Genomic DNA, 11,533 nt, shown 5'->3' with positions numbered 1-11,533 from the left:
TTTTTACTGATGTAGTCCGATTACTTTAAACATAGTAAATAACATTAAATAAATTAAGTTTTTGATAGGTGTATAAATCGGAGTTTCCCTAATTTAAATTGATATTAAAAAAAAAGAAAACTATACGATATATTTATAGATAAATAATTGAGCGGAATTAGATACCGATAACATTATGAAGAAAAGATAGCTATAGCATTACTATAATAAATAGTGTTAATATAATAAATAGTTAATATAATAAATAGTGTTTTTAGATTTTTTTATTGCGGTTTCAGACTCTGAGTAATTTTAATCAAAAGTGTGTTGATGTCAAAACTTTAAATAAAGCTAGTGGTAGCGTCGGGAATTTGACAACAGCACGAAAATACGCAATAATGTTCACCATGTTAAGTGGCCAAGAGATCCGTTTTATATTTTTATACGTGACGACGCTACATCGATTGATCGGCGAATAGGGACAATTATATATTTGCTCTTTCAACCTTAGATTGCAAAATTATAATCATTTCCGGTTAAAAGCATTGATTATCCGACAGATTTCATTGTCTTACGGTTATAAAACAAAAATAACATATATTGTGCTCATTAGTCATTCTTCTATATAAGCATTGTTTCCAAATTTACAAACATTTATCGCGTTAGTAAAAGTGACGATCAAATTCGACTACCTGTACATTTTGCTAAGTGTTTTTATCAATTTTATTTAAAAAATAATGGACAAGATGACTGTAGATCCATCCAAGTCGATTCCTGCATTTTACGCTGGACAAAGTATACTTTTGACTGGTGGAACAGGATTTCTGGGTAAAGTTTTTATCGAAAAAGTTTTACGATCTTGTCCAGATGTTCGCGAAATATTTCTATTAATGCGACCGAAGAAAGGATTAAGTATTAAAGAAAGACTCAGTAAAATATTAAACCTACCAGTAAGTTGGATATACAAAAAGAAATTTTTGTAAAAAATTTTATATTTCTTTAAATTAGTTAAGTTATTTTTACGTAATTTTAAAAAAGTGTTTGATAGAAAAAATTACTTTTGAACGAATTACTAAATGCTATTTTAATGTTATCACTGAAAATAATCATCCTTCAAAAGAATGTTTGTAAATTTTCCAACTAGTAAATAACAAAATATTGAAATGCATTAGTTAAAAATTAAACATTTTATTTTTATAAAAGATTGATTAAAAATATGTTAGAGTAATTGTTACAACAGAGAACGATACAGATTTATAATTTATAACGCCTCTCTAATTTAGCTATTTGAAAAATTGCGCGAGGAGCGACCTTCGAATTTTGAGAAATTAATTGTAATTTCTGGTGATGCCAGTGAGAAAAATATGGGTTTGTCGGCTACGGACAGGCAAATGCTGGTTGAAAGAGTGACTATAATAATTCATGCAGCCGCGAGTGTGAGATTCAATAATAGTTTAAAGTATGCCATATTTGCCAATACCAGAGCAACAAGAGACATCTGTATTTTAGCACAAAATATGAAGAATTTAATCGTAAGTCAGACAGTAACTAAGATCATGCATTTAAATAACTTATCCCATGTCACGCAATTTATGTAACTTTTATTTTTATTTTAATGTTCTTAAAAAACTTAAGAATCATTGTGTACTTTTCAAACTTAACAAGAAATGTGTGTGTTCCATTTCAAAGCAGGCATATGAATTCATAAATTCATAGATTATATTATTATTATAAGTCTAAGTAATTATATAAAGAGTTTGAGTACAATTTTTTTTATTAGTTTAAACGTTACTTAGTTTTTTGTTTGTCCTATTTGTAACTATAGTTACTTCTACAAAGTAAAACTTTCCCAACATGAGCCCATATTTTGTCCGCGTCTGCCGACAGTCGCTGTCGATAACTAACGATAACTAATGGCAAAAGCTATCCTAGAAAAAAAACACTGTTTTTGTCGGCTGTCGCTGCTGATACCGATACAATTGTCGGTAGACGTGTACTGAACATGAGCCCTAATTGTATATATACAATCATATATGTACAGACCGAATATTATAATAACATACAAAATATAATAAATTCGAATGAATATTTGTCCTAATTTGTTTGGTATTTTAAAATTGATAATATAAAATTCATTATCACTAATATAAGAACTGAAAAAGATTTTTAAAGAAATGTACTTTCTTAATTAATTGCTTTCATATGTTAAAGGCATTAGTATACGTTAGTACAGCATTTGCACACATGAATGAACCATTTGTAGATGAAAAAGTGTACCTGCCAATAGCTGATTGGCAAAAGATAATTGAAATAGTTGAGACATCGGATGAGCATACTTTAAACGTTTTTACGGCTAAGTAAGTTACAAACCAAAATCGATTATGCATTCATACATTATATACATGTGTACTGGAATATTTTGTTTTATTTATAAGAATTTAATCATATTCAAATTTTTAAGTCTATATGCACTTAAAATTATGTACAGGTGTTTGGACTATGCACCCAATACATACATTTTTTCAAAAAACCTTGCGGAAAAGGTAATACAAGATTATTCTTCTTCCTTGCCTTGTGCGATTGTAAGACCTTCCATTGGTATGTAGTCTTTTTTCTAGTATTATATAAAAAATAATTTCTAGTCTTAATGCGTTACTGTGGGGTGCTAAATATATATATTTCCATTGTTTGGATAAAATGGTTGCACTGATAGAGTAATTTTTTTTAAATAATAATTATACCATTAAGAGTGTATACAATAGGAAAAAAGAATAAATATATATTTTTATGGAATGCAAAAGTTACGGATTTGACTCCCATCCGAGCTAATATTTTTCGCAATAAGAATTAATTATTTTCAGATTTTAATATATCGTTCAACATTATTAAGATTATTTCGAATATGCAAATAAGCATCAAAAATATGTTAAATTGCTAGTCAATTTAAATCGTAATATTTCTGCGGTAGTTTAGTAATTTTAGCGTTTCAAGACCGAAAAATCATTTTGGCGCGTATCTAGGGACATATATTAGTATATAAATTTACATAAGAATCATATAAGCGTTAAGATCCAGCTAGTCCGTTCAAGGTTTTGATTTTTATAATTTGTGTTATACACTCCACACACACACACACACACACACGATTTTGTTTGATACAAAAAATGGTAAATATGGCAAAAAACGCTGTTTTTGGCTCAATTTATCTTAAAAATCTGACGTGATGGATATCTTAGCTGGCGGATTTGAATTTAGCGACTTTCAATCTATTAAGAAATGCCCTACTTGCTGAAAACAAACTTATTGACAAATAACATCAATTTGTTTGCTGATAATGTATTAATAATGATTGTGTCTCATCTTAGTGGCGTCAACATTTCAAGAACCTTTTCCAGGATGGCTAGATAATGTTTATGGTCCAATAGGAATTACTATTGGCGCTGGAAAAGGAATAATACGAGTAATGTATACAAACGGAACTATTAACGAAGATTTCGTACCAGTAGACATTGTTATTAAAATTGTAATAATCGTAACTTGGAAGGTAGGATTAACCACGTATGATCACAGGTATGTATGCTTGCTTTTTTAACTTTATTATATTATAAATGAACTGTAAAATTTTTTTCTCTATTTGCAAATATATAAATTCGAGTTTACAATACAATTAAAAAAATACACGTAAAAGACCATTATATAATTGTTATATTTTCTTTAGTCATCAAAGAGATTACATTCAAAAGAATTGAAAACCAATTTTTGAATAAAAAATGACCGCAAAAAATGCCTGTTTTTTGGTCATCAATTTTAGGGTTAAATGATTATTCTAAATATTTGATATATACTATTTTGTAATAAATGATAGCTTATTGTGAGACATTAATTACAAAATGTTTTACGTTAAGCATACATTTGGATTTAGAAATATAAAGGGTCAACGGGGTCGTCAACTACGAAGAACTCAGAAAATATGACACTAACAACGTTTTACAGTACAAATTTTTGTTAAATTTTCTCAAATGTCAGTATCTATAGATTGTTTGAGTTACTCATTATGAATCTAATATTAGATTTTAAAAATTCAAGATGGCAAACATTATATATCGGACACAAACACTAGAACAATCATTCACTTCTATAGAAATTGTAATGCTGTGATTTCTTTGGCTCGCTGAGCCTACGAATCTTCTATTACAATTTGAAAAGTAATTATTGACAATTATTGAAAAAGCATTCTTTTGATTACTTTTTTATAAAATAAATCAAATTTAAGTTGGCGATGCATAAAGGATAACGTAATAATGTTATTTAGTATATTTAGAAGCTTTTTTGATTTTGCTTCTTCAAGAAGATAATTTTTTTATATCTTGTCATCGGTAAAGGTAAAGGTAAATTTGATATACATTATAATTCACAATTTGGTAAAAAAAAGAACTACTAATATAATAGTTTACATAAAAGTAAATGATTGTTTTAGTATCTGCCATATCATATACGCCTCTTGAATTTTTAAAATCTGATATCGGATTCAGCAACTCAAAGAAAATATCGACTTTCATAAAAATTCAATAACAATTCGTGTTATAAAGCGTTATTAGTGTATTTTCTTAGTAATTCATGACTCCTTTGATGCTCTATATTTCTAAAACCAATCGCATGCTTAAAAAAACTTTTTTATGATTAATGTCTCATCATGAGTTATTATTATATATTTAACATAAAATTGATTTCTAAAATCGAGGACCGGAAAACAGATAAAAAATTCACCCTTTTTGATCATTCTTTATCTACATCTTCTCCTTGTGTAAGATAAAACTGAAAATGTTAAATTAACAGTTTTTTATGTTTTTTATGTTATTTATGTTTTTTTGGATAGGTTTTCGAACCGTATTAAATGATTGATACTTTTTTATAATACGGTGTATTTTATATATTTGAAAATTTCATAAATAATAAATTATTTTTCTGGGACTTTTCTTAATACAGATTTTATAGAACTTTATGCAAATTGGAAGTTTATTTTTATTTACTTTTAATTTCTTAATCGATTTATAATTTTATTTATTATTAGCATTACAGATTCCGCACCTTTAATTGTAAATTGCACCAGTATAAAATACTTTACTTATCAAGATTGTGCAAATGTGATGTATACTATTGCAAATGAGGTACCTTTCGAAGCAACTGTCTGGACACCTTATGTAATATTTACTCCAAATTTCGTTCTATTCTATATACTAACAATGTTATTGCATATTCTACCAGCTATATTAATAGATCTGATTTTAAAATTCACTGGACATCAACCAATGTAAGTTTTAATTTAAATATTAAATTAGTTTACCAAAGAGGTTATTCTTATCTTCATTTTCATCTCTTGTATCAAGAAGGAAAGTCAATAACACCGCTTTTTAGTACGCCCAGGATATTTAGAAAATTACTCTTGTTTTTATTAAGTAATTAATAGGATTCTTAATAGCTATTAGAGAGAATAAAAAAAGTCATAATCTATGTATATAGATTGCTTAAGATCATAGTGTTTAAGGTGATTCTTTTATACAGTACCGAAAATTCATGGTGCTTCTTCAGGGTCCACCCAAAATTACAAATATCTGCATAAAATATTAATTTGGATAAAATATTAATACTATGTGTATATCTTAATGAAATAGTATGGAACATATGAAAGTAAATCAAGAACTGCATCTTCATCGAGCGAAATCAAGATGAGATTATGTTTACTTTTCGAGATAAAATTTTCATGCAAGTTTATCGTATATAAATTTATGCACGTAAATATATATCTTTTCAGAATAGCCATAGATCTATTACTTTTTTGTGACCATTAAAATCGTAATTTTTCAAACTATTCCAATCTCGTTTTTGAGAAAAGTATATGGCAAAATTTGTGTGCAGTTAGTCAAAGAAACGTTTGTGAGGCTTATCTGTCACGATTTTCACTAATTGTTATTTGTGAAAGTTTAATATTCTACTTTTTTTTTGTCTCTTATTTCATTGTCTTAACCTCTCGCTACTATAGAATTTTGCACATGTCAATTTTCACTTCAACTTTATTATATAAAAAGATTAGAGATTTCTAAGGTAATTCAATTTATTAAAGATTTAAAGATTCACTTTAATACGTCCAAAAAACTTAAACTTAAAAAATAAAAGATAAAATTTAATTGTAAAATGAAAAGAAAAAAAAAAATAAAATTAATGAGTATAAGCTTGACAATGCGACTTTAGTCTATAGTGAACTAACAGTGATCACTTATTTGTTATAGCTTTATCTATATATCAGAAATGATAAAAAATTAATTTTTTATTATGAGTTCAATTTATCTTTATCTAAGAATGTAAATTGACATAATATACAATAATAGCTCAGCAGTATAACGAGAGAAAATTTTTATTATATAATTCACTTATTAGTCATGAAAAAGATATCATAACGGCATCTAATTATCTATTAATTAAATAGATCAAGCTTTTCCTCACTTAATAGATATTTTTAACATTTCTAATAATGAATTCTCTTAATAATGAATCTAATAATAAAATATTTAACATTCTTATTTTTAACATTCCTAATAATACGATACAGAAAAAATGTTTTTTAGGAATCCTGAGCAAGCTAAAAAACGATCATATTGATTGTTATTATTGACCGATATATTCATTCTTTGTATGAAATACAATTTACGAATATATTCTTTCTATTTATCTATTATTTACTCGTATATCTATTATACATATTTTAGAGAAATTTTTATATAAATGATTATGTGTTTATAAAAATGTACCTATTTTTACCAAATTTCTTGTTTTTTCCCTAATTTATTATACTTTTGGATTCTCAATCCACGGATTACATAGTTAAAGCTGTATTAGCTACACCGTCTCTTCTCTAATAAGGGTGTATTCCGAATTACGTATAAAGCGCACGAGGTATCATTTTATCTTTACTTATTCTTCAGTGAATAATAAGGACAAATGATATATCATGCACTTTGTGCGTATTTTGGAAAAAACCTCAAGTAAAGTGTAAATTAGGTTAGTGCAACTCCAAAGAAGAGTATACGTGGCCAGTTGTGCTGTGAGTTACTTTACATTCCATGAATTGAAATGCAACAATGCCAATAGGTTGACACTGATGTCTTTAGTACCGCAAGACAATGTTGCTTCGTTTTTTTTTGATGTTTCCACTTTTGATATTAGAACGTATTGCAAGTAAGTGTATTATATTTTTAATTTCAAATAGATAATATTTACAATAAAGCAGTTTAAGGCCAATAAGTGTTTATTTTACTATATGAAGAAATTGTGCCATTGGTGCCAAAAAGTTTCTTCTTCATGAAGACATGAATCGATTAGATGCAGCCAAAGCACATAATAAAAGGTAAAAATGGTTCATAATTATTCTTAATTATTGTTTGCTTATTCATGTTTGAAAAATTTATTTAAAAAATTGGTCTAATAAATAACATATAGAGAGATTGTAAGAATTAAACTAATTATTTCTCGAAAAGTATCGATTAAAACAAATCTAATTAGGTAAATATGTCAAAAATTTTAAAGTCTTAATTACAAAATTAATATTATATTAAATTATTATCCGAATTATAAAGTAAGGTAGCAAATAGATACCTGTCAAATCTAAAAATTTTGTAAGATTTATGGCGTGAAGTAGAGATCACACAAACATGGAATTTACAGCAGTCCAAAGAGTGAATCTTTACCTTCAATTTGCTATTTTATTGAGTGCTGTAAGATTTTTCTTCACCGAGCTATTGAATATTGAAGCAAAAAAAACCTCTTTCGCTTCAACGTTCAATAGCACTCAATAGAAAAGCAAATTGAAGGTAAAGATTCGTTCTTTAGACTGCCATAAATCGCATTTTTGTGTGAATTTTATTTCACGCCATAGATCTTCGTAAAGTTTGTAAAACTTTTTCAGATTTGACGAATATCTACTTGTATCCGTATATCTCCATGAATAATCAGTCAACTTGAAATAGCAATTATCGAATTCGAAAGTAGAAATTTCGAGTTTTTTAATGTTTTTTGATTTGTGGTCTACTATAATTTTTCATCGAGTTATGATTTTCTGAATATTGCGCAATTTTGGGCGTACATTTTTGTTGAGTAGTATATAATCTATGAATGTGCATATTAATCTTTGAATGTGTATATTAATCGCATTTCTTTTATTTTCTAGAGTGTATTTGCTCGTCACAATAGTAAAAACTATTACATTTATTGGATTACTGTGGATAATATATAAGTGGATCTTTTTCGGTACATTATAAAATTGCTGATTTAGACTTATCCATATTTATCAAATTATATTTTACGACGAATAGATATATATTATGCTCAAAAAAGATAATTTTTAAATTAAAAGATGTTTATCTTGGAGGACTTATTGTATTTTAAAAATAGTGGGATTGTTTATTATTTAGAATTAAATTTTTTGTGAATATTTATATAATACAGAAGGTAATTATATAAAGCAGCGAATAAAGTATCATTTATATAAGAATAAAACCTTTTGTATTTTTAATGTCTATATAAAAAGCACAGAAATAAAAAGAAAGTGGCGGGATTTGGTATTTGCGGCAATGAGCTTTCGAGTTCCTAACGCCTAATAATAATAATAATAATAATATAAAAAGCAACTTGTAGTTACGTGCGTAGACAATGTTTGTTGTCTTTAATATATATATAATATTGCAATTATTTATAAGATTGATTGAGCTTACAATATATAAATCAATGTATAAATGTAAATAAACTTATGCATTATTTAATTCAATTTCCAGATTTTTTTTATTTACGATTCTAATCTTACAAATAACGGAAATGACAAATATATTTTATTTAGGAAATACTCTATATTTTATTTACATATTTTATTTATATATATTATTTAGTATGTAACATTTGACTATGAATACTGTCCTCTAATATGACTAAAGCTTCAGACACAATACAAGGGAATAGCGATAGTAATAAGGAATAATAGATTTCAACCTATCAGAAACTAGATACATTGAAATACACGATTAATACATAGAAATGTACGATTTGTAACAGATTGAAATCTGGGGGTTGATTGTGTAATTTGAAATGATGTAAAAATTACAAAAGTGAGCAAATTCATTGGAATATGTATAATTTCATTGATCAACACCTAGTAAATTTGTTCATTTTTGCAATTTTCACCTTGTTTTAAGTTATCGCTATTGCCGCGTATTAGGTCTAAGACATAACTTCAAAGAATTAAATAAAATATTAATAGTTACGGATAAAATGTAACTAAATAACGTTAAAAATTCAAGAGTTTAAAATGTAGCTGAGTTAAGTTAAGATTAATTAACTTTTTAACTTTATAACTTAACTTTTATCTTTTTAACTTAACACCAACTTTGTCAATTTCCAATCCTCTTTTCCTCAATTTATAATTGGTCTGTAAATGAGAATGGATTGAAATGGATTTAGATTTCTGAAAAATCTTAATATGTATTCGTGAATATTATGATAAATGCAAATGCATTTTCATTTATTTATAGGAATTGTATGAAGTATATTTCTATGGCTTCCAAAAATAACATCGCCTTCTCTTGTGTTTTATAAGTATCTCTTAATTAAAAATTCTGATTAGAAAATGTAATTTTTCTATTTAATTGAATCCAGTTGAATCTAATTGAATCTAATTGAATCCAATTAAATCCAAAAAATGTTTTTTTTTTATTTAAAATACGTATTTGTATAGATAAAATTTTATTCTATTTTAATTTATTTTCGCTTATTCAAAAAATTTTTGATGCATCAGCTAATAATATTATATCGCTTCATTATTTCAAAAGTGACACAACGCAAACATATGATTTGTTAATTATTATCACAAATGCATTAAACAACATTACTCTATTAATTATTGAGAGTGTAATAACTTAATTTTATTGAAAATTGTTGAAATTATTATATTTTGAAAAAGATGATTTTTAATGAAAGAACGTAGATTATGTAAAAATAATTATTTAATTCATGATGTAAAAATAATCTTTATGTGATCTTAAAAAATTGACTTGCAAGTTCTCAAGGCCTTTCTTTAGCAAAGAAAACTTATGACAATAAATAATATCTACATATGTAAAACTTATAATTAATATAATAGTAAAAAACTAATAACTAATATTAATAAAAATATGTTAATTGCAAAACATAAATTAAAGTTAATTTTATTTCAACAATTTATTTCAAAATTGATTAGCACACACAACACAAAATAGATGAAAGATGAGAACGATAATTTAGTTACGGATACAACGGCAGTTTTAAACACATGGAAAAATTATTTTGATCGGTTATTGAATGTCGAATCTGAAAACGACCGGGAAATAGAGAATTTTGAGTATCACACGGCTGAACCTAGGATTAACGAACCGACAATTTCAGAAGTAGAAAGCGCGATTAAAAAATTAAAAAATCACAAAGCACCGGGTAATGACTTGATTCCGGCGGAACTGATTAAATGGGGGGGAAGTAGATTGATAGAAGAAATTCAGAAATTAATTATCTTAATATGGAATAAAGAAGCATTGCCGGAACAATGGAAAGATTCAATTATAATCCCGATTTTCAAAAAGGGGGACAAAATGAGTTGTAATAATTACCGGGGTATCTCACTTTTACCTACATGCTATAAAATTCTGTCGAATATTTTATTAATGAGGCTTGTACCATATGCAGATGAGATAATTGGAGATCATCAATGCGGCTTTAGGAGAAATAGATCGACTGCGGACCAAATCTTTACTATTCGGCAAATCTTGGAGAAAAAATGGGAATTCGACCAATCGGTACATCAACTTTACATTGATTTTAAAAAAGCGTATGATTCGATAAAACGGGAGAAAATGTATGAAATTTTAACTCGGTGGGGGATACCCAAAAAATTGGCTAACTTAGTCCAAGTTTGTTTAAAAGATACCAGAGGTAGAGTAAGAATAGGTAATCAAATGTCGGAAACTTTTAATATTCATAGCGGATTAAAGCAGGGGGATGCATTGTCACCTCTTCTGTTTAATCTAGTATTGGAATATGCTATTAAAGAAATGCAGAAGAGTAATGATGGTTTGCAGTTGAACGGTACAACACAAATATTAACATATGCGGACGATATTGCTTTGTTGGGAGATAATAAAGAAACACTAATAAATAACGCTAAAATTCTATTAGATAAAACGAAAGAACTGGGGCTGCAAATAAACGTTGAAAAAACTAAATATATGGTCACTGATAGAATTCAGAATATTCATAATAACGGAAACCTGGTCGTCTGTGATAAAATTTTTGAACGGGTTAGCAATTTTAAGTATTTAGGATCGATTTTAAACCAAACTAATGAAATAAGAGAAGAGCTCAAGAGAAGAATTAATTTGGGGAATGCGTGCTTCTATTCGGTTAAGAAACTACTCGGTTCGCGGATATTGTCTAGGCGCTTAAAAATTAGAATTTACAGAACGATTATTTTACCGGTAGTCCT

The 11,533-nt window shown here is 27.1% G+C and overlaps 1 protein-coding gene across 2 annotated transcripts; it reads left to right on the top strand.

Moving 5' to 3' along the window:
* The first annotated feature begins 652 nt into the window (after positions 1 to 652).
* Positions 653 to 8,336, top strand: LOC108755757 (fatty acyl-CoA reductase 1-like). Of its 2 annotated transcripts, none has more exons than XM_018498985.1 (9): positions 653 to 929; positions 1,263 to 1,511; positions 2,191 to 2,336; positions 2,468 to 2,577; positions 3,345 to 3,549; positions 5,051 to 5,290; positions 7,036 to 7,212; positions 7,301 to 7,381; positions 8,201 to 8,336. In XM_018498985.1, exons 1-9 carry the CDS (start codon positions 717 to 719, stop codon positions 8,289 to 8,291), a joined length of 1,512 nt encoding a protein of 503 aa, XP_018354487.1. In that variant the 5' UTR covers positions 653 to 716; the 3' UTR covers positions 8,292 to 8,336. The 2 variants fall into 2 exon arrangements, with proteins under 2 accessions (XP_018354487.1, XP_018354488.1); XM_018498986.1 differs by having other exon boundaries at positions 735 to 807.
* The last annotated feature ends 3,197 nt before the right edge of the window (positions 8,337 to 11,533 follow it).

This window comes from Trachymyrmex septentrionalis, unplaced genomic scaffold (genome assembly GCF_001594115.1).
Source record: "Trachymyrmex septentrionalis isolate Tsep2-gDNA-1 unplaced genomic scaffold, Tsep1.0 scaffold9, whole genome shotgun sequence".
Lineage (NCBI taxonomy): Eukaryota > Metazoa > Arthropoda > Insecta > Hymenoptera > Formicidae > Trachymyrmex > Trachymyrmex septentrionalis.
This window is presented reverse-complemented; position numbering and strand designations above follow the sequence as displayed.